At 35.5% G+C, this 26,736-nt stretch overlaps 1 protein-coding gene across 6 annotated transcripts in view; it reads left to right on the plus strand.

Moving 5' to 3' along the window:
* The window catches only part of LOC135687108 (protein cycle), a 28,928-nt gene that overhangs the window by 868 nt on the left and 1,324 nt on the right, over nucleotides 1–26,736 (plus strand). The window contains exons 1-17 of one of the 6 annotated variants that reach the window (XM_065203568.2): nucleotides 3,628–4,010; nucleotides 14,382–14,454; nucleotides 14,998–15,060; nucleotides 16,770–16,808; nucleotides 17,663–17,707; nucleotides 18,094–18,251; nucleotides 18,868–18,947; nucleotides 19,293–19,385; nucleotides 19,735–19,849; nucleotides 20,437–20,466; nucleotides 21,146–21,324; nucleotides 21,777–21,955; nucleotides 23,228–23,334; nucleotides 24,345–24,495; nucleotides 24,836–24,990; nucleotides 26,064–26,104; nucleotides 26,544–26,688. In XM_065203568.2, the coding sequence (XP_065059640.1) occupies nucleotides 3,971–4,010; nucleotides 14,382–14,454; nucleotides 14,998–15,060; nucleotides 16,770–16,808; nucleotides 17,663–17,707; nucleotides 18,094–18,251; nucleotides 18,868–18,947; nucleotides 19,293–19,385; nucleotides 19,735–19,849; nucleotides 20,437–20,466; nucleotides 21,146–21,324; nucleotides 21,777–21,955; nucleotides 23,228–23,334; nucleotides 24,345–24,495; nucleotides 24,836–24,990; nucleotides 26,064–26,104; nucleotides 26,544–26,688 (1,693 nt within the window). In that variant the 5' untranslated portion in view covers nucleotides 3,628–3,970. Of the gene's footprint in view, nucleotides 1–3,627; nucleotides 4,011–13,675; nucleotides 14,190–14,381; nucleotides 14,455–14,997; nucleotides 15,061–16,769; nucleotides 16,809–17,662; nucleotides 17,708–18,093; nucleotides 18,252–18,867; nucleotides 18,948–19,292; nucleotides 19,386–19,734; nucleotides 19,850–20,436; nucleotides 20,467–21,145; nucleotides 21,325–21,776; nucleotides 21,956–23,227; nucleotides 23,335–24,344; nucleotides 24,496–24,835; nucleotides 24,991–26,063; nucleotides 26,105–26,543; nucleotides 26,689–26,736 lie in introns of those variants that run through there. The other 5 variants (XM_065203569.2, XM_065203573.2, XM_065203572.2 and 2 more) reach the window with 5 other exon arrangements.

A 26,736-nucleotide genomic window follows, 5' to 3' on the forward strand; every position in this document is an offset into this window, starting at 1 on the left:
TTTTGAATCTTGATAGACTGGCATAAAATTGGTCGTCTTAGTTCTATCGTAACTACCTTTATCAAATATTTTTCTAATGAAATGCAGTACATCTGACATTTTAAGTCTTTCTCAGTTTATAGCTATTAATATTTTTTTGTTTCTTCGGTTCCAAGAAGCTTTGGTGTCGTATGTAGTTATACCAAAGAATTGTGTGTCATGAAGCAAGCTATCAAATTTTTGTAAGTGAACTACGTAAGGTAACTTTAAATGCTTTTGATTTTGTGACCCGGCTACTTATACCATCAAGATGTAAATGGAGTATATGAAGTGGGGAGGGGGGGGGGGGGTTATACGACACTTTTTTTCAAACATGCTAATAAAATTTTCTGTTATGGTTTGTTGTGATTAGAAGCCTCCCCCCCCCCCTTCGACGTTTCTGATATATTTTGACTACCATCAAAATCGTCTTTGATCTGAATCTGCAATCATTCGCAAACCTCCATAACTAGACAAAAAAGTCTAAAAATGTAAGCCATTCAACCCTTAGCAAAAAGAGGGTACTTTTTAAAGAGTTTTCACATACCATGAAGGATATCTTCGCTGAGCAGGCTCAAGGCTGGATTTCTTCCACTGTTGAAATTCAGTATATCAAATACTCTAATGGGAGATTATTTTTTTAAGCCGATTTTCCATACACTAACTCGTTCTTGAAACATCAAGTTCATTATTAGATAAAAGCTGAACATACGGTTCCAAACAGATGATGAAAACAACCTCATTCCCAATCCAATTACAGACATATAAACTTATTCTATTATAGATAATGAATCCTTTTTAGGCTGGTTATGTGCTAGGGATGATCTCGATAATGTCCGGCTTTTTAGAAAATGGCCCTGCTCAGTTGATAATAGCGAATCTTCTTTGCAAGGATCTGTCTTGTACCACGTGGTTATGATGGAAGGGGTGTATAAATTCGAAAATGGGGCCATGTATAAAGGACAGGGGATTTTCTTTGTTGCCAAAGACAATGCTGCAGGCAATGGCGTAGCTTGACCTTGAAGACTGGGGGTCAAGGGTCACCAATAGTATAATTTACAGACGGAGATATTAACCTATCGATAGACGATTTTGCTAACAAACTAAAGATTTTGTGGACCAGCTAAAGATTTACCAACGAACCCATCAAGAATTGGGTGCTGTCACAAAAGCATCTCATAAATTTTTCTGTCCTTTTTCCTCTGTCTGCTAATTTATCACACATCATTTTCTGTAATTTTTCATTTTTGAACGAAACGATTGTTTTTGTATTAAAGAAATATTCAAAAGAGGTCTGACAGGGCAGTTGCGAGTGATGTTTGAAAGAAACAAACCCACTTTTCTTGCAAAATCGAGCTTAAAATTACGTACGTAGTCAAATCAAAATAATCTTGAGGTAGGAACGTGATAAGCAAAGCATATTTTTTATTGCTACGCTACAACTAGTCTAAGCGAGAGAAGGTGGAAAAGGCCCCAGAAAGCCAGTCTTGTTTTCTTGAGCATGTGCATGCTTTATACTTCTAACATGCACTGTCGCAACAGATGGCAAAGCTTAATCTAAGAGGGAGGGGGGGGGGGGGAGTGAAAATATAATCAGTTGCCCATCCCAAGAATCTTACAGTGTGTCCTCCAACAACAAATTTTTAAACGCCAGCCTTGGCTAGGTTTGTTTTCGTATCTAATGAGACGCCTATGCAGAAATTCTTGATGATGATATCAGTGTATCAGTATTTTGGCTAACGATTTCTTCCGCTACACGTTAAGACTGCGAGAATCTCTCGTACTTTTGATCGAAGAACAGCTAAAACCAAAATAACAATTTCCTCAGTTTTAGTCTAAAACAAGATTTAATTTCATAACGACTTTTTTAGGCACTTGAGCGAACATTTGTCCATAATCAGAGATAGAGTCGAAGGGCAAACAAAAACAATATTCTGGAATATATCTCAAGGACATGGTCCTAAAGGCCGTGCTTAGTTAAACAATCTGGGTCTGGCATTGTACTCATCAACACTCTGAGCTATCGGATAACATTTACCCCAAGTCCAATTGGCCTAATATCGATGTAAATCATTGACCACTTGGCCAATTCCAAAAAGACCGATTTTTTATAGCTGCTTGTATGAATTTCGAATTTAATTTTGCATCCATTGTTACTTCTTTTAGACTACTCCCCCCCACCCCCACCACCACCCCCTACTCCATTCAGCTCTAACTCTTATCTATCCTTTTTGTTTTTCTTGATTCGTGGGACCCTGAGATCATTCATATCCAAACAGGTTTGCGTGGAAGGGAATTTCTTACAACCAATGCCAAACTTAGTGAAACACAATAACTGCAGTTAAATAACGCAGATTAATGCTTTAATTTCCGTATGAAACAATAATATCCTAATCCTAATCCAGACAAAACGATTGTCTTGACTCCATTGGAAACGATAAATGGAGGACTTTGTTTCAGACCTGTCTTAGGCAAAAACACATCGTTCGATAAATTTCAAGTTTGAGCAATTGTTCATTTTATTTCTCTTTCGATTTCACGTTGTGTTATTCCACCTTAAGGATTAATATTATAAGGAATAAGCTTTAAAGCATAAACAAGAGAAGGAACCTTAAGTTTTGGGACAAAAATTGTCTGGGTTGATCGGCAGACCAGTCCGGCCAGTTTGGAAAAGTTACGTAGGCCATTCTAAAAGATTGATGACGTCACGAAATTCAATTTGTAGAATTTTGCAATTTTGACCGTATGTTCTTAAATAGTATTATGAAATGTTTCTAAATGTGCAAGAGTAGTTGAATTGGTTACAAGTTGGCTGAAATACGGTCACACTGGCACAAGCTCTGTCTTTCCATCATTATCTGGACTAAGCATTGATATGACCGTTTGGCCAGGTATGACCATAAGCCAACAACGTTCTGAGCTTCAGTGTTGTTCAGAGAAATGCTTTGTGTGTTTTGCCGGGCAGCCAACTTGAAACTTTTTATTGGCCACATCTCGCCCCATTTGCTTTACATGTTAAACTTGTTTTGCATTACAAAAAGGTACTTCATAATGCTCTTTCAAGTAATGTAACCAAAATTGAAATGTTCGAAGAAATTTGATTTTGATGACGTCACACTTTGGTGTTTTATTGACATTTAAAAACCTGTTCACCCCAATCCTCCACATCTGCCGTCACTATAATCTTCATTAACAAAATCAATGAATGCATACCCTCATACTTTAAAAATATGTCAAAACAAAATTCAGTCAACTAGGGACATGTTACAATTTCAACATCAAGACAGCATATTATAAAACAAAAGCAAACATGTCCACCAAACGAGTTATGCAGGTAATGTGTTGCAGTTAAAAGGTGGGAGGCCTTCGTTGTGATCCTGTGAAAATGATCCATGTAAGGGTTGACTGAAAACATTCTCATTTTTAGAAAATGATCCTGACTCTCTTGATGGACGGTCCTTGAATACCCTCGTCTTACTACTAAAATCTCAATTAACGCCCGTCAGATTGCCCTTATGCAACATCACAACAATGCAAGCACCCCTCCACTTTCCAGGCTTCAAATTTCATGCTGTTTGTTGTACCTGGTTGTACCTGGTGTAACGTAATTAGGTTGCGCGCATATGGGTGATATAAGACAATAGGCCTAAGTTATGGACACTTAAAGTCAAGGCTGGAATTAAAGATCTCTGCTGTTTCAAGGGTTTTCATTGCTGACCTAGACTGGGATCAAATAAATTCCAGCTCCCTTTATCCGGAACAATAAAGACCATTGTTTTTCATATTCCAGTCAACCGATTATTTGTCCTCCTCTGTCCTGGAAAGCCGGGAGAAACTGTGGGAGTACTTTCTCCATGTGGAAACTTGACCGGTAACAATATCAAATGGAAAAATATGCTACAAAGAAGTCCTGACGGAAAACTTAGTAATTAAATGGTTTTTCGTTAGGACAATGGAGCCTAAAGCAAGAAATCGACCAGGTCATCTTAACGGTGAGTGTCTAGACACGAACATCCGAGGCTAAACAAAATCTTTATAAAAGAGGGTTGGTTGTACACAGAAACGAGTATTCGTGACCTTCATTCCAGACTACATAAAATGCCAGGTGTCTTTTATTGTTTTGTAGTTGTTGGTATAAAATCAAAGAAGAAAGGCAACATTAGGCCTGTGCCTGATGTAAAGGCAGGTTGTCAAGTATTATGCCTGTTTGAGAAGATATGAGAAGTCTGCAAAGCCTCCCTTCCCTTCTTGTCAAGTTGAGGAACACAGCCGACGACAAAAATGGCAAAACTTTGCAGCTTTTGAAAAATTAGCAATGATTGAACCCAAAATTTATTTTTGCTCTCGGCAAATGCCCAATTTCTTTGACAAGTGCCTTAAATTCAAACAGCAAAGCAATTGAAATAAAAATATTTCTTTCAAAATTTCGCAAAATAATGACAATACTGAGATCCGTACTTCAAAGTAAAACGATCAGCTAGAATACCTTGATTGTTTATTTGCAGACAAGCTAAAGAAAGTGACAAACGAAATTTTTCTAGGTGAACAAAGACTTTGAAAATCTTTGATTTAAAAAGTAAAAAATGCAGTTGTGTTGCTGAAACGCAAATCTTCCATTAAAAACTATTATTTATTATTCATTTTTTCGTTTTTCCGCTCTTTAATTAAGACCCAGCCCAGCACAAGATTAATATTTTACAACCAAGGTTGACTTTGCTATGTGTCATGAACTTTAAATGCTTGCAAGTCAATGGTATGTCGTGACGGTTGACTGGGCGCTTCGCAGGCTAATTCGAGCTTTACCTTATTGCATGTCAATACCAAGGATCAATTGCTTGAAAAGCATATAGCATATGAAACCAAAAAATTGTATACATCCAGTATTAAAGCTTAATTATCCTGATGAGAGAGAGAGAAAGAGAGAAAGAGAGAAAGAAAGAGAGAAAGAAAGAGAGAAAGAGAGAGAGAAAGAGAGAGAGAGAGAGAGAGACAGAGAGAGAGAGAGAGAGAGAGAGAGAGAGAGAGAGAGAGAGAGAGAGAGAGGGAGAGAGAGAGAGAGAGAGAGAGAGAACAGTTTAGAGAGAAAACACTCATATTTGTGAGAAACTGTGTATAAGAGAACGTGCTCTCCAAAAAATTAAGAAACCGTAGAACCAAGATAAAATAAGATATTCGCTTATTTTATCTTGGTAGATCTGGTCACCCTCAACCTTAAGATACTGCTTGAAAACCCTTTTTTAAAAGAAGGGTTAGAAATGAGTGTCTTTCTACTATTCCCTGTTTAGTTGGTATAGATAAAAAGAAAGAAGAGTTTCTTTTGACTAATCGCGTGTTCTATTTGAAATTAGGTTTTTGTGTTGATAAAAATGGTTATTTAGCATTGCTATTCAAGAAACATTAGCACTGAAACAACAAAACGGTTAAGAAACTGAGTGCTAACCTCAAGTTCAGAATCAGTGAAGGAGTGAAGAGAGAATAAAGGGGGTAAAGAGTTTCAGTGAGGGTTTAGAGGGGGGTGGTATATCGTTAAAACCAGACCAGAAAAACCCAAGGGTTTGTTATTGATGTACTTTACTGTTTTCATCGCAAATGGTGAAATTGTACTTGTGATGACAAGAAGTGCTACTTTGATGAAGCCCAATATACCGGGACAACTTATTAGTTTACTTATAATTTATATTTGACATTTTTGTTCTTGATATTGGATTTATTTACGTACTTAATATCTATCACATCGTTTTGCAGTGCTTTTACCTATTATTTTTTGTCAGCGTGCTCTATGTTAGCGAACTAAGGTTACCTCAACTGCGTTACGCCACTGATTTGCTTTTATCCATGTTGAGCCTTTCTCCAACTTGGATATTCTGTACAAAAACACAACATACAGCATTATTCAAAATGTCCACTTCTACACTCTGGATCTTCGGTTGTTTTGGGAAAATTTATCGTGTTATGCTATGAGGTATGATATAAATGTTTAAACCTGGAGTTATGGGTTGTGTACAAAGAAAACCCGAAACCTTCTGATAAGAGAGGGTTCCATTGTGCCGACAAATAATTGTCTAAAATTTCTTATACGTGCCAAATGTCTTCATAAAAAAACCCAAGAAAAATTAAATCTCCCAATAAAAGAATCTTTTGAATTAACGGACAAAAAATCCCGCCCGAAATCTTGTTCAAGTGGTGAGAGCCTGCAGTATAAGCCCACTGGTGGCTTGAATGTGGATATTTTACTGAATGCAATTTATTGGCAAGTTGGGCTTCAAGTGACTCTTCAAAGGATTCATTATAGAGTATGTTTCTCACTGAAGCAATGTAATCCGTACATCTTTATCTATAATTTTTGTTCTTAATTCTTAAAAAACAATTCTTAAGCATAGAATTTACAGTTATTCAAATTAATCAAGATACAAAAGCCTGACACGAAATATTTTTTCCCAAAGGAAGCTGTTGTGTATGCTATATCTTGGGACCGAAAATAATTTAAAACATGGAATGATTTAGCACTTGACGTACAAATTCAGGGGTATTGAGTTCGAACCTCGCTCGGGTCGGTTATTTTTCCGCATTCTCTACGAAATTCCTGTTGCCTATGACATGGAATGATCTATTAGAAATGCTTGACTTTAAAAGACCCTTGGGGTCTGGTTTGATATGAAAGAAATATCATAATAAAAGTGACACAACAAAATAGAAGGGGACTTATAAAATTCCATCTTCAAAGTACGGCAATTGTTTTATCAGTAAGTTGTCTAAGTATGTATTGGTTTACAAGACTTAACATTGTTTGATGGTTGCATTTGGTGTTTGATTTACTTGCTGCCCCTAAAACACATCTTGCTGGCAGACTAGATTCTTCTAGATTATCGTTTAATCTCCCAGCGGGCTGTTACATGAAGAAGGTACTGTTATTTTGTGACTTTTCTACGAATGAATTGGTATTATGAGTGAGAGAAAGAAGACTTTTGATAAAGGGTGGGAGCAGAAATGGGGGAAGGGGGTCTGATAGAAAGACTGATAGAGAGAGAAAGTATATATACAACAAATATAAAAATGTTGGTTTGTTTATAAATGTATGCCACATATAGATGCGCAAACGTGTCTACAGCTCTGCCTTTAGGGCATAGAGGATCTTATGACAGACTGGTAAACAGTAATTATCATTTCTCTCTCCTGTACCAGCTGAGCACCTCAAACTGTTAACGGGCATTGGAACAACCAAAAGAACAAACCATGTTTTCGAGCTAAGTAGAAAGGTTTAACTGAATCCTTTTATCGAAATATTCCAACCTCAAAGCTAGAGACATGAAATATTTTTCTTTCCTTTTTAAAGTTGGTACAATGTCTAGCTACAGTAAAAGCTTTTTAAAGCCAACAAATTTAAATTGCAATCTCATAATTAAAGTCAAACACAACCAATGTTGTATATATATATATTTATGCCTTGTAAAATTCGCAAGTACGTATTTTCCAACTTACAAACCAATGAACGTATTTTTTTGTTTATGAAGCTGGGGAGTATATCATTTTGTTGGGCATTCAGTTCCATATTTTGCTATATAAGACGTTGTATATTTTATATCAAGATCAACATTAACTAGAAATCAGTGGGGAGATAAATCTTGGGAAGGGCCAGTCGATGACAAGCTTCCAGAAATACTTAAATGAATATGAGGAGCTTTATATTGAACTCATATGGCTATGGAAACATTTTTCAAAAACAGCTCAAAATTAAACAGGCTGAAAAGTACCCCTAGAAACTTGTTACTGCTTCTTAATTTATAGAATATGTAACTGATCCGGAATGAAGAATTAGGTCCTGTTCATTCTTAACATCATAAGTATCTAGAATAATATTTCAAGTTGAGTAAAAATGCAGGATAGGCTTTTTCAAAGGCGGTCTGGTGTCATTCACTTGTAGTGTAAGATAATTTTCTCAAAAATCATATGGAACCATACTCATCAACTTTGATGGAACAAACATGAAGAATTTTGCCAAGAAATTCTACTTCGTAGAAAGCTTTGGTAGAAATCCTATTGCTTTTTCAGTGCATCCCTAGAAATCCTTTTGTTTTAGTGGAAATCGCGTACATGAATTACATAACTGAATTGCTACTTGGACCTTTGATGAAATGCTTAACTGAATTACTCCATTTAAGAATTAATATACACAATGGCAACTAATCTACAATAAACAGCAATCAAAGACTTGGGAAATTTGCAGACATTTGTAAATATTACTATAAGTTCTAATTCTATAAGGTTGAAAATCCAGTTCAAGGGCACTTTAACGGGAAGCCTGGCTACAGCGAAAAAGACATACTGGCTTAATTGTGAGCAGTGCCGCCAAGAGGTTTCGGAAGCCCTGTGGCCAAAAGGTCCGGAAGCCCTGGAGGCTCTTTGCGTGCAAAGCTAGCAGAAAAATTTTATGTGTCTATGCCCTTTAGATTAGCTAATAATACATTTCAGAATAATTCTTGCAGTATTTTTTTGCAATCCTTCAAACATTATACAATTTTAGGTATAATTTGTTTTGTGTCACTAATTTCTTCAAACTGGAAATCTCGAGGGTCTCCCTAAACTGCCAAATACCTAAAGGAAATATTTGCATTGAAGTCAAAGAGTGAAAAGGATTTCCTTTAAGATAGCCTTGGCATTTTGTGGAATCAGTTTTTGGTCAGCCAAATACCTTGCCATTTTTTCGATTGTATTTGAAAAAAAGGTGTCTTCTATATAGCTGTTATCGAGAAAAATATTTTGCTTGCTCTTGTTTTGAGTCGAGCTATTATCTTTAATTGGGAACGATGGCTTGATCCCCAGCTGAGATTTCTTAGAAAGGCTTGGAGCGCAAGTCAACGTGCTCTAATTCATGCAAAGATGGCGCCCCTCCTTCATAGAAAAAGAAATCGCCTGCTGCAAAAGCTTCTTAATTAGAACTGCATCTTGTGCATTTGAACACGCAATGCATCCTCATCACGAACAGACAAAATTTTGCCTGTATTTTGTAGCCTTATCTCCTCCTTGTCAACCTTGTCACACACTTGACTATTTGCTTTGAAATAGGTCCTTGATTTGAAACAAACTTCTTTTATAAATAAAGGTACGTTTTCTAGGCCACATTGGATCTGACTTACAAGCTTGAAGATACGTACAACAATTAATTTTATACAATAGTGACAGTAATTCAAATTATATGAAGGTTCAAGATTATGTTTGATATTACATAAAAATTCTATTTACGAAATTCAGCTAGATTAGGCCAGTAAAACTGAAAGAGCAGACAACACATTTCTGATAACTGGCAAAAAAAGTAAATAAATGTTATCAAACTTAAACACGTGTATTTCAACTATGTTGGTGACTTTTTCGTGGAATTTTTAAATTTCATTCTTGCCAGTGGCGGATTTGAGGTGGGGGCAACTAGGGGAAGTTGCCCCTCCCTCAACGAGTTAAAGTAAGTCTGGCGCCCCTTTTTGGAAATTGTGCGCCCCTTTTGAAGAACGAGAATCAGATGAGAAAGGTTCTTGGACCGATAGGTTAATTTGCTTCAAGGATTACCTCAAAGTTATGTTGTTTATTCTGAAAAGGTATCTGAAATTGTGAATACAGCGTACTCTCGTAACCATTATTTGAAAATTTTTCAGCGCCCCAACTACCAACTGCCCCTCCTTCAAATTTGCTCTGGATCCGCCCCTGATTCTTGCAGTATCGTAATGGTCAGCTGACCAAACTGTTTTCAATACCGCTCCTACCTCTCTTTGGCCTGGCGGCATTCAGCTTTGGTTTTTCGTGATAAGTTGGGCGTGCTGCAAACAGGCTGATATTAAGATTTTCCATTTACTGCGACCTCGTTGTGACCTTTGCATTGAATTTTTTATTGGACGAAAAATCAAATAAAACGACTATCCAAATTGCTGTGAGATTAATTTTGCATGTCTGGCTTTAATCCAAAAACAAAAATAATCTTATTGTCCTACTCTTGTCACGATGCATGCAAGGATTAAAGCAACAAGCCATTAACAGCGTCCTGCGTGCAAAAAGCCCTAGGTTATATCAAAGCTTGGTGATTTTGTGAAATCAGGGATAACGAAGGCCTAGTACACATACATATTGCAACTACCGTGCCGAAGTAAATGAAGTGAAATAATTTCGACACTAGCACTGTGCAAGCTTGCCTGCGTCACAGAGCAAATTGAATATCGGTATTCGTTTTGGTCTATGCCGCGATCTAGGTGTGAAGTTTGAATGTTCTGCAGTCTGAAAGCAGGCAAGCTATACAGGTGTTGACTAATAATATAGACTTTTTGAAATAGGCTTTACACGAGGCACAATTGAAATAAGTTCAAGCTTCAAGTTCCTACAATTATTATTTCAAAAGAGAAGTGGAGCATTAGAAAAGGGAAAGAAAGTGACAACAATTTCAATGATACATTATATATATATAATTAATATATATGGTCTCTTTCATGATATGATTTATACAAATTATGATATACATACAAAAGTTAAGACAAACAAGTCCAGAGAACGAAGAAAAAGAGGAGCAGACAGCTCTAAATGCCTTACAATTCTCAAAATGTTAATTCTTTAAACTATATATTGGATCGCCATGATCCTGGCTTTGAGCACGCTGTGCCCTTAAAAGTTTCTAAACTCCCCCCCCCCAATCCATAATAAGCCTGATGTAGAATACTTCTTACCATGTAGACAGAGCTGCATGGGCTTATGCAGTTATCGTATGTGCTCTACTTTTATATGTTTTTACATTTCCCTGGCTTTTTAAACTTTAATTTTGCAAAAAGGCTTTTCCTTTTTAAACTGTAGCATCTTCAGTGTTATCATAACAAAGATTTAAAGTTTTAATCCTGTCAAAGTCCCGACACAAATGCAGCGAAAAAGTTTTTTTAAAATTCAAGGATCCTTCGATAATACTCCGAGTAGCAAGCCTTCGTGACAAAGTGGATAAAAAACAGTGGAAGGCCACTCTGTCACGGAGGCTTTGGTACCTAGATTACCCGCATCAACATTTTATTGTTCCCTTGTATTAAAACAATATTTCTACTTTTATTAAAAGATAAAAACAATATAATTATGTGCATAAATACTTAAAACCTAGCCACAACTCTACGTTGCAAGAAGAGATTTTCTGCTACATTTTTCAAATCACAAGGCAAAATAATTATGGTAGCACTGACAACTTTATCACACGCTACATTGTAAAATGTAAAAGAAATTTATACATGTGTAAGTCTTATTACATGTGTAAGTCTTATAAATGAAAAAGCCATGTAGAATTTATCAAAAAAATGAAACAAACAAGGCAACGACAATGTCTCTCGAATACTTTTGGGCCAAATGCAAACGTGATAGTATTAGTAAATGCAACTTGGGTTTTGTCCTGACTACAATTTCAAATTTCCTAAATGATAGAACAAACGCATGCAAACCTTGTGTGACCAGAAGGCTTTCTAACAAATCTTGGAATTATCATCAGTTGTCAATATTATTTCTCTAAATTTGATCTGGTCAATTGACTGATGGTAAATATTTAACTTTTTTATACTGGGTTGTATCTAACTGTTTGGCATTCTCAGGAGCTGATTACATGGAGCGGACTGGCCATGTTACCGAGAAGGGATATTTTTGGTGGATCTTGATATCAATAGCATGTTCTGTGTTAAACAAACTTTCCAATCATGAAATCATGAATCACAAATGAAACCATGAATCTGGAGAAAGAGCAATGAAAACAATCCAAATCAAAACCCTCATAGCTGAAAACAGTTTCTTGACGGAATCATGTTTAAAATCAATGTACTTTCCAAGAATTTTACCGCTAATTTTCAGGCCGGGCTAGATCTCCTTATAATTGCTAAAAAGTTTCAGCCCGGGTGACCCGACCAGCCCTGGTAAACGGGCTAGCCCGCTCCATGTAATCAGCCACTTAAATTGGTTATAAACCTTCCAGTCCAATTCATACTTTTCTTTTTTATGATCTAAAAGACCACATGAATGTTCCACTACATTTTCATTGCTAACAATTACTATTTTTTGTAAAAATGGTAAATAAGTCGAGATGACCCTGAACCAATCAACCCATTTCTTTGGAATGAACTTTGGAAATTTTTGTACAAGGTTTTTGCAAATGCTTGTGCCTAGTTTTTGTAAAATTTCTCAAAATAAAAAACTAATTTTAAAAAATTTATCATCCTCAGTCGCCTAAAGTTATATATTTTTGCATCCAGATGCCGTACTAAAGTTTCTAGCGTTGAAAATGTAGGACAAAAACTTGATTAGTGTATTACAACTGTGCTAAATTATTCTTCTGACTTCAAATTTAAGACTAATACTATACTGTAAATTTTTAAGAACATTTAAACTTTTCTAAGCAAATGAAGTAGGTAAGGCTGTACAAGATTAACAGAATTATTAAGTTTTCAATGCACCAAATATTTTACATGTTTTTATCTATTATCTAAGGCAGTAAAAGGGCGCTAATGTGGACATGAGAAATTATTTAAAGGAAGTTAGTATCTTCTTGAGGCAAAAGCCAAATTATCTAATTTTGTTCAATCAATTTGAAGAAAACTAGAGCAAGCTTTTGACAATGGATTTAAGCAGCTCCTTTCACCTTTCTGCAAATGGTGGACATAGAGTATAGGAACCAACTTAACAAGGGGCTCCGATGCAAGCTGAAAACCCTAAAGAAAGACCTATAACAAAAATTTTGCAAATAAGCTCAATTGTCAAGCTAAGAGCATCTGGAATAGCTTACTAACACAGGCCTCTTTTTCAGATTAGATAGACTATTAAAGTGCTAGCTGACGCAAAGTGTTGGAGTGGGGATTTTATAAATTATGGCTATTTGGGTTCCGTATCGGTGACTTGGGTCCCCCTGTTAGGCAATCATCTAGCTAATCTTGAGATTCTACTCATATACAGTATATGGAACAGGGGGCTGAGGTGCTCAGCTTTCAGTGTTGCAAATCCAATAATTTGGCACTCATCTGCCTATTACTGTAAATCGTCTTTTCCTGGTTGCGTTTTGCACGCAAAATCGAGCCAAAGCCAGGGACGCTGGAGGAGGCTTGGAGACATTTTGGAGGGGGCCAGGGGGGAACTCCAACACTTACCATCAAAGATCTAATTTAGCCTTCCTCTTTTCTAAGCTATCTCCAATAGGCCTCAAAAACAATCATACATTTTTACAGTAAGCCCCCCTCTCTTTTTAGCGCCCCAATTTAAAATATGTGGGAGCTATGTGAAATAGAATGCAAATATTCGACCATAAACACATTCATTTTTTATATCTTCTGTTGCTAATTTCATTTGTCTTAGAGTTGACAGTTCTTGTCTAGCTCTGATTTGAACTTTGAAATCTTGTAGATGTTCCTGCTTTGTTGACTGGCTGGGGGCTTATTTAAGCTTGTACGGCATGATAGTCTGCCACCACTATATTTGATGCCACAGACTTTGTATCATACTTCAGCAAAAAGTAGGTGTGCTACAGCTTCCAGCCCCCACCCCCCACCTTTTTTACAAAAAATGGGGGGGCTAAAGCCCCCCAGGCCCCTGCTCCGCGTTGCCTGCTAGATGAAAGAACCTAAAAATTGCACGCGACACTAGGCCTCATATTCGCAACACACGCTCGCAGCCTCGTCTGGTTCAGCGATGATTCTGTGCTGTTGATAGTTGTTGATTGACAGCGGTTTGCACAAAGTTGTAATAGAACAATAGAATGTCACGAAGTTAACAAAGGGAAAAGAAACCAGGACAATGAGAAGCCATTCAAATGCTTTAGGCCAAGGATTATATTGTTAGACAAATTGTCTGCAAGTTGTTCGGTGTTAGTTGCACGTTGTTTTCCTTATCGTCCTAAATTTACTTCCACAGTTTTACTAGGCCCAACAAAACGGAAGAGCTTGTGGCAAAAGGTTTATGATTGGCTGCAATTAAAAAAATTTATGGATAAAAATGTGAAGTAATGGCGTTCGTGATTGCTAAAGCGAAGGTTAAATTGTGTCAAAGGACAGTTCCCAATTCGATAACTTTCCAGCTTCCGTACGTTTTTGTATGGTTGGTATAGTGTATTGTTGGTCAGTTTTCCAGACAGCAGTCTAGACATACGGATTTCGTCGTAATCACGAAATTTACTGTCTCAAATATGGCTGGTAAGTTTTGCTTGTCAAGACATACGATTTACGCGTCTCTGTTCGAAGGGTAATTTAGGATATCTGACTTGTCACCTTTCGCCTTGGAAGAACACTTGTATTGCGACTTCTTGTGTTCCCCAAACAAAATTACCTTAATCACGCTATATTATTACGTTATTCGGGGATAACGAGTTGATCTGTGTGTTTCAGAACCCTCGGACAATTCTTCTGATTCTGCGAACAAAGGTGGAAGATTGCGGAAAAGATCCAAAAATATAAAAGAGTAAGTAATTACATTCATTGCGTCATCAGCAAGAAATGTGCGGTACTTAATCCTGGTTCAAACTAAGAAACTAGGTGAAGTAAATAACTTGTTTTGTGCAATGTTGAAAGTGATATTCGTTTTGAAATTTTCAAAGTGCTTTTTTGTCGTTTTGGATTGTATTTTAGTAGATCAGGAGCAACAAGGTTTTATCGCCTGTTTAGACTGTCAAAAACACGTTACGCTGATGAATGGCTCGAGTGGACGACCAGGGCAAAATAGATCTCATATTGATAAGGTCAAAATTTTGCAATATATATACTCTCCTTTACTCATCAAACGAGCTTGGAAATCTGTGCAACCCATGAACGCACGTAAATTGGCCGATCTTAATTCTATTTGGTTTTATGTTTATCATTATATGACAAAATTTCAACTTGTCTTGTCTGGAAATGTGATAGGGAGTAAAATTTATCAATGACTATAAAATGTTTGATGTTTATCTCTCTTGACACTAGCAGCCAGCAGTCAGTGACTAAGTAATTTGTTATTGTTTTTTATCAGAGAAGAAGCAGAAGAAGACAATGAAATGATGTCTGTAGATCCACATGGGATTAAAGTCTCTAAGTATGTGTTTAATGAAGAATATTTTTTTGTAGTTGTTTTTTGGTATTTTAAATTTGCAAGAGTTTGGGTTTGTCATTATATGAGACTAGGATCCTTGAACTTGATCAGAAATTAAAATGATTTTTATAATGTATAGCATCAGAGAACCTATTTTGTGATAAGCTGAATTAAATCTAAATATGCTGCGGGAAAGGGAAACTTTTTCTTCAATTTTTTTGCAAAATCTGTTATGATGAGTTGAGAGCCCAATAATTTCCTAGTGCTGTTGTTTTGAGTTATTGCAAATGATATGATATATCTCTTTGAATTGCAAATTAACAATTAACAACTCAATTAAGATAGATCCATGATATTTTAGAATGTATTTTCTTAAAGTTGCAAGAAAAAATTCAAATGAATGGTTCTGGCAGGCCTATTTTCCTCTTTGCAAAAATAGTCTGAATTTTGATGCCAACAACATTTTGATAACACCAGTCTGAGATTTTCCCAAAAATAAGAACAAAACAGGAAACAAGATAGGCTGAGGTTCAATCAATTCAAGAAAGAAAATACAAGCAAAAATTGAAAAATTAAAGAATAGCAACAGAATTACAGAAAGTGATAAGCAAAGTAGCATTGAAATATCAATTAAACAGACTTATTTTAATGGAATGTGCTCAACACCATTAATATCAGTTTAAAATAAGAAACAATATAAGAAAGATATGTGGTTGAATTGATTGGGGAGAAATAAGAAATGTCAGCAAAACCGGGATACAACTTTTTTGTTGGGGGAGGGAGGGGTCAGCCCTGATGAAAAAGTGTAAAAACAGCCACATTTCATGAAATACAAGTAATTTACAAATACTACTTACCTTTTTTGGGTGCCAAGGCCCCCCCACCCCCTCCCCCATATCTCAGTCCTTGAATGCCAGACTGAAACTAGAGCAAAGTGCTTCTATAAGAAAAGTGCGTAGTTACACAGACTTAACAGGATCTACCTTTGATACGTTATCAAGGGCAATACCTGTTAAACATGTTTTAGTTACAAAATATAATGTAGGCCACCTTTACCACTGATGCATATATACATGCCAATTTCCGATTGATTCATTTTAGATAAAGTCTTTAATTGCTGTTAATTTTTGAATTACTGCCCAGGCTGTTTTGCTTATGATCAACAAATAATTTTGTTCTGAGTTTCACTTTTTGAGCAGTCAGTGAAAATATCATGATGGAGTTTGAATCATTGTAAAGGATTTAGATCTGTGCTTGTCATCTGCTTAAACAAACAGCCTGCATCATGTTCTGTTATGATTGTTTTTTTGTTAGTGTTCTTTAGTATCCTTGATTCTAGCCTCACATATTAAAATGTCACATTGCAAAGGCACTGAACAAGGGCATGTTGAGAAACTTACAGGGCTCATTCTATCCTATGGACAAAAAATGTAAAGAATTTTGGATGTCAAGAGTGACTCGAAAAGTAAAAATTTGTATATTTTGGAATGTGCGTTTGTTCTGTTACATGATAAGTTTTTACAATTTAATTACCTGTTTAGCAGTTGTCTTCAAATAAGTGTCACAGTAAAACAGCTCAAAACTTATATACATTGTGAAATATTATACACAATGATAAAGCCTACTCAGTGTGAAGCAATCTGAAGTTTGCTCCCCTTCCCAACATGCCATGATGCTTTAAAATGCTTAACTTGGTATCTCTTTTTTGACAGGTATGAAACAAAGGAGCAAACTAAAGAGAGGTTTGCAAGGTATTATCATTACGGTTATGTATTCCATACATGCCAACACTCCCACAAATTGCAGAAGTCTCCCAATATTTTCGCTGAATAATGACCTTGTGCACGCTACACTCATATCAGAGAAAAACTCCTGGAGCTTTTAGAGTTTTTAATTTCTTGTAAGAGAGATATTTTTCACTGAAATTTGGAATTCACTGAAGTTATTGTAATCAATCTCAAGGGTATATTGATTTTGCTGGTGAAATCCGAATGGTCCACAGCCGGAAACCACATTTCTTTGTTTAAACATCTTTTGATTGACAGAAAGTGCTCAACCTTAACTAAGCACCCACTATCTCCACCTTAAAATGTAATAACTCAGAATTTTTGCCAAAACAAGTTTCTGAGACTCTGCAAGTCTTAGGCCTACGGTAGCAGGGAAGACATAATGTTGCATAAGGTGAAACAAGGAAGATGTCAATTAATACCACCGCTTTCTGCCAGTGGATATTCATTTTCAGAATAAGATTTTATTATTAAAATTTGCTCCAAAGGATGCAATTTCCAACAAACTTGAAGCATTAAGATTATTTAAAATATTTGCTCTTTGACGGCAACCATGGTGCTGCCTCAGGTAGTAACCTTATTTTACCTTGGTCCTAATCTACCAACCTATAAGGTAGTGAGATGTCAGAGACTTTCACAATAGGTATGAAGAAACAGAGACAAGGTAAAATTGCATTTTAAAAATCTTTCAATCTAAGTCAAAGGTTATGTGTTTTCTCTCTCCTCCCCTCCCTTACACTATAGCATGAAATGCTTCTATCTGATTAAAATGAATCAAAGAAATTTTTCGGAAAATTTTTCATTCTGGCCCCCTGTAGAATTCATCTGCCACGACGCCCCTGGACCTCAACCATGTCCAAGATGTATGGTATTATCAATTATATTTTAATAAAGCTCCCTCAATCTTATATAAGAATGTTGGCATGTATGGTATTCCTATTACAAGCCAAAGCATATAAAGTATTTTCACAGTTATTTTTTGAAAATAAATTCCAAGCCTTTTTTGCCAATATTGTATAAGAATTTTTTTAAATTAATTCTTACTACTGGTGGCTTTGAGCTGTTGTTGATGTCCAGTTGACTTCAGGATTTTTTAATTCTTTGAAAGTGTTGTAGCATTGAAAATAAAACAATAAACAATTGTCAATTTGTGTACAGCTTTTGCCAAATTAAATCATACTTAGAATGCCAGACATTTAAAGAGAAAAAGGGGTCTTTGAAGGGGTAAAAAACTTTTTTGCATTTGTAGGGAGAATCATAGTGAGATTGAAAGAAGACGAAGAAATAAAATGAATGCATATATAAATGAACTATCTGACATGGTTCCTACTTGCAATGGATTACCAAAGAAGCCAGACAAATTGACAATTTTAAAGATGGCAGTGACATATATAAAGTCATTGAGGGGTAATCTGCTACTTTGAAATTTTGTGTAATTAACAAAACTTTGGCATCATGACCATACCATAATTGGCCTCAACTGCTTGGGTAGTAGCTTCTTGATTGTTTGGGGCCTTGCAACCACCAACTGGAAAGTTCATAAACAATTATATTATTTCCAATGAACAATCCCTTTTGTTCCAATGGTACCCCCAGTGCTTTTATTCTTCAGACAGTACTGAACCTATAAATCTTGAAATATTTAGTGCTAACATATTTTTGTTGAAAGATGTTTAATTATGAAAAACAATTGAAAATATTAGAATATGGAATTGTTTCATAATAAAATTTCTTTTCAATCAATGTACACTTTTAGGTTAAAATTATACAGCATTTGCTCTGTTGTAATTTTCTGATATTTGCATAAACTTCAAAATTTGCTAACTCAAGATTATCTGCAAATTTTTTCTAGCCATTATTGTTAAAACATAAATGAATGAATAAACAGAATGTGGAATAATAAACATAGGGCAATTAAGAAAAGAAGCCAAGAAGCCAGAATTGGAACTTCGAAGGAAATTAAATTATCAAAATCCACTTAATTTTCACTTACCATCACAGCAAATGTCCCTTCTAATTGTAGGTGGATCTCCACCTCCAACAGATGGAAATTCCAAACCTTCCTTTCTCTCTGATCAGGAATTAAAGCACCTGGTTTTAGAGGTAAAATCTACCCTTTTTGATGATTGTAAATTTCTTGAAATATTTTCCATAATCAATCTTTTCAAAGCTCCAATTTGTTAATTTGGTGCAATTCGACCAGAACTTATTAAATTGAAATTTCTTTTGTACTGAATTCATTTCTTTTTCACTTTTGAATGCTTTTGCTTTATAATTTAACTTCTATGTTTTTTGTAAAATCCTATTTGAGAATTTATTGTATTCTATTTGTTTAATATCCTTTCTTTTTCATGAGAGTAGAGTTGCAGACATTTTATTTCAGTTATCAGATTTCAAATAGGAATGACAGTAAAATGGTATTTATTTAATTTCTCAACCCACTTGTAGGCAGCAGATGGTTTTTTATTTGTCTTATCATGCACAACTGGAAGAGTTGTTTATGTGTCAGATTCGATAACGCCAGTGCTAAACAAGTCACAGGTAACAAACTCTATTTTTTATTTTAAAACTCTAAAACTGCTGATCTGTTGTCTCATTGAATCTGTTATAAAGAGACCCAGTTTTTAACTATAATAAAATTCTTTATTTAAAACTGATGTGTGTATTTTTTCCACAAGGGCCCTCCCCTGCTATAAAATTCTTTAGTTTGCAAGTATAGTTCCTCTGAGCCAAAAAGCTTGATAAAATTAACAGATGAATTTCAAAGCAATCCCAGGATATATATATGCTGTTTAAATGCTGTTATTATTTTACTGTTATTAATATTTCTACTTTTATCTACACAACCTTTACAAGGCATCATGCTTGATATTTTTTAATCATGCAACAGGAGGAGTGGATTAATCAGTCAATTTATGATCTTATCCACCCGGAAGACAGAGACAAACTTAAAGACCAACTTGGAACAGAATTGAGCCATGAGACAAGAGTCTTGGATCCTAAAAGTAAGTTTTGAGCCCATTTTCATGAACTTGCTGGATTCTATGTGTCCCTTGGATGGAGAACTACGGGTTTGCTTCAACATCTTTTCAGAAATCTTACAGGATCAGGAATTTAGTAATATGATTATTATTCCAGAAGTTATGTACTTTGGTAAGCTGTTTTTGCACAGTGTTTTGGTAGATTTGAGTTCCAAATCAAAGAATTTAAATCTGAGCGTTTGCGAATATACAATTTTGTACTCTCCAGGTACAAGTATCTTCAAGTCTTGTCAAGTTTTGCCACTGTCTTTTGCTCTGTATCTTACAGTTTATTTTGTTGTGTACCTATAGGTGGAGATATGTGTAGCTCCATGTATTTAAAAAATGAAACACACTTTCAATTGAAGAATAAAAGCCTGTGTCACTCTTAAGTCTGAATGACAATCTATATACATCGTGATAGAATTCAAAGCTAAAATTATAACTTTTTTATTGATTTTTTGTAATCTATGTTAGGAAATCTAAGAAAATAAGCTAATTGTTGGATTTGGTTTTTTTTTCACATCGCATCGTGGAATAAAATGGTGATTACGTATGTTTTTTCTTTTAAGCTGGCAGTGTAAGAAAAGATGGTGGGCCAGGTAAACAACTCTTATTGTTAAAAGAGCACTTCTTGCTTTCATGATTTTTTGAGTGTGCTTAAGATGTCTTGGTTGCCTACTTGAGTGTGATAATAGCTTGGTGGTTAGGGTTGCAGTCATGACCAAACTATCGCTTAGAGTGTAGAGAGTTTTCAGATGTCTGAAATTCTATGTTTAGAAATCCATAGTGCGTTCATATCAAGCGGAAGGATCAGGACACCGATCGATAAGCTACCTTCGTAAGCTAGGTAGAAATTAATACAAACACTTGACGCGATTTCTAGAAAACTTACTGTTTCAAACAGGTCACTCCAGTTTCAAACATTAAGTGATTATCGAAATGTGACAACAGTTAATCCCCAAATGAGTCCTGGTAAACCAATAGCGCCCTCTTTAAGAAACTTGGCCCCATAAAATAATCTGACATTTTTATAACGACATGCTTCACTCGTGTTTAGAAACTGAAAGAGAGTAATGAAAATACTTGGTTTTAAAATAATTCAGGGCTCTCAGCTACCTCTTTTTTCTTGATAGTTAGGAAAAATCCATTCAAAACTGTAGTTTCTAGGTTTTATTTTAAGTTCGCTGATTATTCAACTTGCATATGTTTAGGTTCTTTTAAAACTTGTCTTTTATTTCTTGCTTGATCTACTGTATTAATCACATTGTTTACTGACAGGACGACTTGGTGTTGGTTCAAGACGAAATTTCATAATTCGTATGAAATGCGGAATAATTGAAGACGACATTGAGAGTGTCGATTCGCGAATGAATGAAATAAAAAATAGGTGTAAAGAAAAACGCAAGACCTACGACGGAGAGGACTATGCTTTTATTCACTGCACGGGATATGTTCCGGTAAGAATTAAGAAATTTAGTTCTTTGGCTAGCATTTTTTGTAGGTTTGTATGTCCCCCTCCCCCCATAACAGTGTAATGTGTTCCCTATAACGGTATGGTATGTAATGTGTTCTCCATTTCATAACAGAAAATTTTTACTATTTACAAGGTTTTTGATTGATTGCAATCGATGTACTGCGTTTGATAACAACCGAATTCAGAAAATGGGGCGATGCAACGTAATGAGAAATGGGAAGACCTAGCAGCAATTTTTATCGTTCCTTCTTGAGTTTTTAAATTATTTGTTTGCCTTATACAGTGCATTTTTGCAGCTAATCTTTAAGCTATTGTTATGAAATATTGTCACGTCCAAAGGAACACCACGAGAGTTCTGAGTGGTCTTTGATTCGTATTTCTCTATTTGTGATTGTTTGTTCTTCGCTAATTGAAAAGAGTTGCTTTCCCCTACAGAACTTCAGTCCTGTTCTCACACAAGACATCGATCAAGAGGATGGTGAATGCTGTCTCGTTTGCATAGGAAGAATGCAGTCAACTACCATGGCAACAGCAAAAGATAATGAAGTAACCCTGGCAACTGAATTTATAACGAGGCAAACTACAGATGGCCGATTTAGTTTTGTTGACCAAGCGTAAGCCATTTCATAAAATAGTGCTAGTTTTCGATTTGTCTAGACATTGTTTTTCTAAATAGATCTAGAAATTCAATGCGATGAACAAGCCACAATGTATGAACTCGAAAAGTGCTGTCTTTACACGTGTATAAGGAAGCATTTGAACATAAAATGGTTTTTGCGGAAATTTCTTAAGCGATTTCAGACCGCAAAAAAATTTGAAGTAAGAGTATGGAGAGGTTGGAAAGTTTTTTGTAGATCAGTAAATTTGTTGACTAAAGCCCTTGCCAAACTAATCGAACTTTTTATTAAGTAGACTGAGTTTCATGCCAACCTTTCAAGTGGCCACACAAAGCAACATTTTTTTCAGAGAAACGAAATGATTCGTTAAATATTCTTAGAATTCCATCAAGCATCTCTCAAAAACAACTGAGCAATACTCAACATCTCTTCGCATATTCAATGAATGACCATACGAATCCAACATTTAACTGAGGAATCATCGTAGGTGCTGCTCAATGAAAGGTTTTGTTCGTTTTGCAAGAGCTTGGTCTTTCAATAAGCCCGTCAAAGTTAATGTTAAAGTTGATGTAATTGAAAACAACTGGTTTTCATTAAACAAGTACAAGAAATGGAATCTTCTTAGACAAAATAATAAACTTTTTTAAAATTTTGTTGAGATTTCCTCCTGTTTTCGAAGATATTTCATTGCAATATTAATTCAGTTCCGGTGCAAATGGCGGCTGCCTAGATGCTTGGAGGCCATCCGACAAAATATGAAATAAAGCAAAAGTTACTTGTCTAAAATTTCTTTACAATTTATTAAAATTATGTTTATTTTTGCGAAGCAAAGGATTAACCAAAATTTGCTACAAAATGTGCCTAATTCACCCAATTCACGCATTCAAATGTTTGGTATGGTTGAAAAGTTGACAAAAAGTGCCAGTAATTTTGAACAAGGTGGTGCAGTACCTTTGTGAGGGGAGTGTACTGTATTTGACTGACTTTCTATTTCATATCTATTTTGGACTCTCCTTTGAAATTTGTAAATAAATTTCTCTATCAACAGATTCGCAACCAAATTCGAAACTGTCCGGATAATTTCGTGAGGGGAGTGTACGTGCATATAATCATAGTTAATATAATGTACAAGAGGTGGTAATGGATACCTCACTGTGAACCAATAATTTGTGGTAAATTAATAAGCTAAATTTGTGTTCGTAACTCATCCATATGTTGATTGAAGCTGACATTTTGAAATTCCTTATTTTTCTTTATTCTTTTCTTTAGTGTAACAGAGATCCTTGGTTACAAACCAATAGAATTACTTGGAAAGAATTGCTATGAATTTTATCATCCTGAAAATCAAGAAGAAATGTTTGCAAATTTCAAGCAAGGTAAGAAAATTTAAGGTTGTTTATAGCTTTGCAAACCAAATGAAGTTATGTTGACTTGATTTAACTCAACATATTTAAGGGAGTGACCCTTTAGCAAGTGCTGATTTTCAAGTGGCCTTTCATCAAGTATACAATGCAGTGATGCAGTATAAGATAAAAACCTACAATTAATGTTACAATTAATGGAAAAAAGGTGATCTTATTCTTTTTTCTTCAATTCCAAATCGTAGTCCAAAGTCTAATTGAGATAATAAAGTGGGTTGCTAAAATTAATTTTATCTTTGTTTGATAGGTTGATAGGTCTACTTTTTTCCAATCTACGAACATTTTAACTCATGTTTATGCTATTCAGCTCTCCGATTGATCGTTATGCAGGCATATCAATATTCTTTCATAGCCAGTAAGTCTGCAGAATCAAGTCACAATTAATCTAGAGTTACTAAAGATTTAAAGAGCGACCGTTTAAATGTGTTTAAGCAGTGAAGTTATTTTTCATTAAATTTCGTATTAAATTGAATTTGAAAACTTGGGATATGATGTAAAAAAATTAAGGTTTGGCGCTTAAAAGAAACATTACAACCTCAAATTAGATTTATCTTGAGCTGAATGTCTATTTATCGAATAGACTATGGGACTAGATTCATTTGAGACTGACCCTGTCCCAGAGACAACAATGTGAAGTATATCTTAAACCAATCAGCCTGTTTGCTTTCGTCAGACATAGCGACCTTCACATTCAGGACTACTTGTTTGGTGGTAGTTTTCTATACAGCTTTGTATTGAAGAATGAGTGTAATAAAAAGTCCGTTGGGCGAGTATTGGTGTTGTTTTTCTTTGTCGTATCTGCATTTTAACTGGTTTGTACAGATATAAGCAGACACCCTGATTGGCCTAAAACATTGGTTCTAGTTACACAGTTCGTTTAAAGGCCTAACGTTCGTTTAAAGGCGGTAAATACAGTGTTATGTCGGGAGTCTGATTATAAATGACCCCAGTAATTTTTTTTACAGTTCTCTCACAAAAAGGACAGCCGTTAACAGCAAAATTCAAATTTCGTCACAAGAATGGCGAATATATTGTCTTGAGAGCAAGTTGTTACAGTTTTCAAAATCCTTATACAGACGAGCCCGAATACATCATTTGCACCAACAGCCCGGTCCGGTAAGCCAGTAACTTTTTCAATTATTTCTTTATTTTCTAAACACCCAACGAACTGAACAGCTAACTGTTTATAACCAAGAAAATCGAGTAGTCTTTTAAGAATAGCTGGAAAGCAGACAGGAAGGGAAGCGTGATGTTCAAATATAATTTCTCACGTCGTTTTTTACCCTTTTGTAAAATTGAAAGCCTATCCATGATTGTTATTACCGCATGCAATTATTTTACCTCTAGTCTCGCTTTGTTTCTTCACATTCGATAATTCACTTTATTCTAGCTCATCGTTAAAAGGAATTTTCACTTCTTTTTCTACTGATTAAAGTATCGTTTCCTTTTTCTACAGGAATCGGTTGGACAAAGTTCCAGTAAGCACTAAAAGTGAGCCGGATTCGTCAGTTGACAGCTCCGTACCCAGCTCACCTCAATATAATGACGTATCTTCGAAATTCCAAGAAATGCCTGGTTCATTCCCGTATCCACACCAAGCTGTGGATTCGAGTAAGTTGAAATTCTGACCTCTGTTTCCCTGAAATCCCTGCTGTTGATTTGTCTTACGCAGTATAAAGCCAATCTTCCATATACAATTTAGACGTACTTTTTCGAACAAATTTACCAAGATCTTAGAGGAACTTGTGAAGACGTTCTCCAAAAAGCAAACCTTGTATGAAGTTATTTGTGTTGAGAGTTTTACAATCTAATTTTGTGCATAGAAAACACAGTCCAGAGACAGTGTGGTGTGGCTGCTGCGCCACGATACATTTCTTGAACTAATATACCTTATGGGGGGGGGGGGGCAGTGTACAGAGAGAAATTGAGATTTAGAATAACCTGCTAAAAAGTAAATTGAAGAAAAATTCAGCCACTTATGGAAAACTTTGGTCATTTTCCCCGATTTATTTTTTCCTGATAAATTATTAGGTTCTTTTGCAAAGATTTTTTCAATTTCGTTCCTTTAGGGACAGGGAAGTGTACTTTGAAGTTATTTTGCGTTGTAGTTGGTGTATAAACAATAACCTACCATCTTCTCCGAAAGACAGCAAACTTTAGCTGTAAATAGCAAATCCAAATTATCGTCTTACTAAATTATTGCAACATCTTTGCAATTAAAAAAGGGAAGGGATCATTAAAATACCACGTTTGTTTACCCTACAAGTGATCCCATCGAAACCCCTCTTCTCGAGCCAGCTCTAAATAATCAAGATTTTTGGTGAAAAAAATATTAATGAACTAGGGCAATAGCACATAAACCATCAAATTTGGATTTTAATTATTAATCGTACTTTTTCTGTTTATGTTGTGTTGATGGTACTTTCGTTCCCATTCCTCATCTTTGCAATTTCCTTACCCCGTTCTTACCTCCTTCCCCGTTCTTACCTCCTTTCCTTTCCTCTGCGGCTCTGGTACCCAAGGTATGTTACTGGCCACTACAGCTTTTATATCCATTTTTTGTATCAGAGACATTCACTGTTTTTTCTACTTTGTCATTTTGGTAACATGGAGACTACATTTCTGTGTCCTTTTCTATGGTAACTTTCTACATGTGCTGAGTCGTTTTGTGTTATTTTTCCTAGGAGGATTCAGTCAAGGAAATTCTGCAACGATAGTATCAGAGGTAATTACATTGCATTTACATAGTCGTTAAAAAGATTATCATTTTATCATCACGGTTATCGCCAATATCAGTCATCATCATTAATAATTTTAATCATCCAATCATTATAATCATCATGATCAGCATCAATCATCAACAATTATAAATCGTCTTCGACATCAACATCTTTCTATCATGATCATTCTCGTCATCAATAATCATCATCATAATCATAATTATCTCATTGTTATATTCATCATCTTTAGCGTTGTCTTTATCATATAAACTCCTTGATACGTGGCTTACTCTGGCAAACAATACTTTCATTTTTCATTGCTCGCAGTTAACGAGCATTTTTAGTTATATAACACATACACACCTTGATAAAATATGTCGACAGTTTTCTTACCGCTCTTTGGAAATTTTAATGGGTTATTAATGAACTTTGTCGTCTTTGAAGGATGATTCCGATCGTGGAAAAAGTAGCAAAAGGAAGAGTGGAGCCGGAAAGAATAGAAAAACGAAGTCCGGAAAATTGGAGTACGGAGGAGCTCTTGAGAGAATGCCAACAGATGAGAAGTTTATGCAGCAAAGTCCTTTTGTTGGTAAGCAACTGCCTTCCAACTAATCGAAAGGATTCATTAATTACTTTG

Source organism: Rhopilema esculentum, chromosome 20 (assembly GCF_057945365.1).
Source record: "Rhopilema esculentum isolate cy_ngs chromosome 20, ASM5794536v1, whole genome shotgun sequence".
NCBI lineage: Eukaryota > Metazoa > Cnidaria > Scyphozoa > Rhizostomeae > Rhizostomatidae > Rhopilema > Rhopilema esculentum.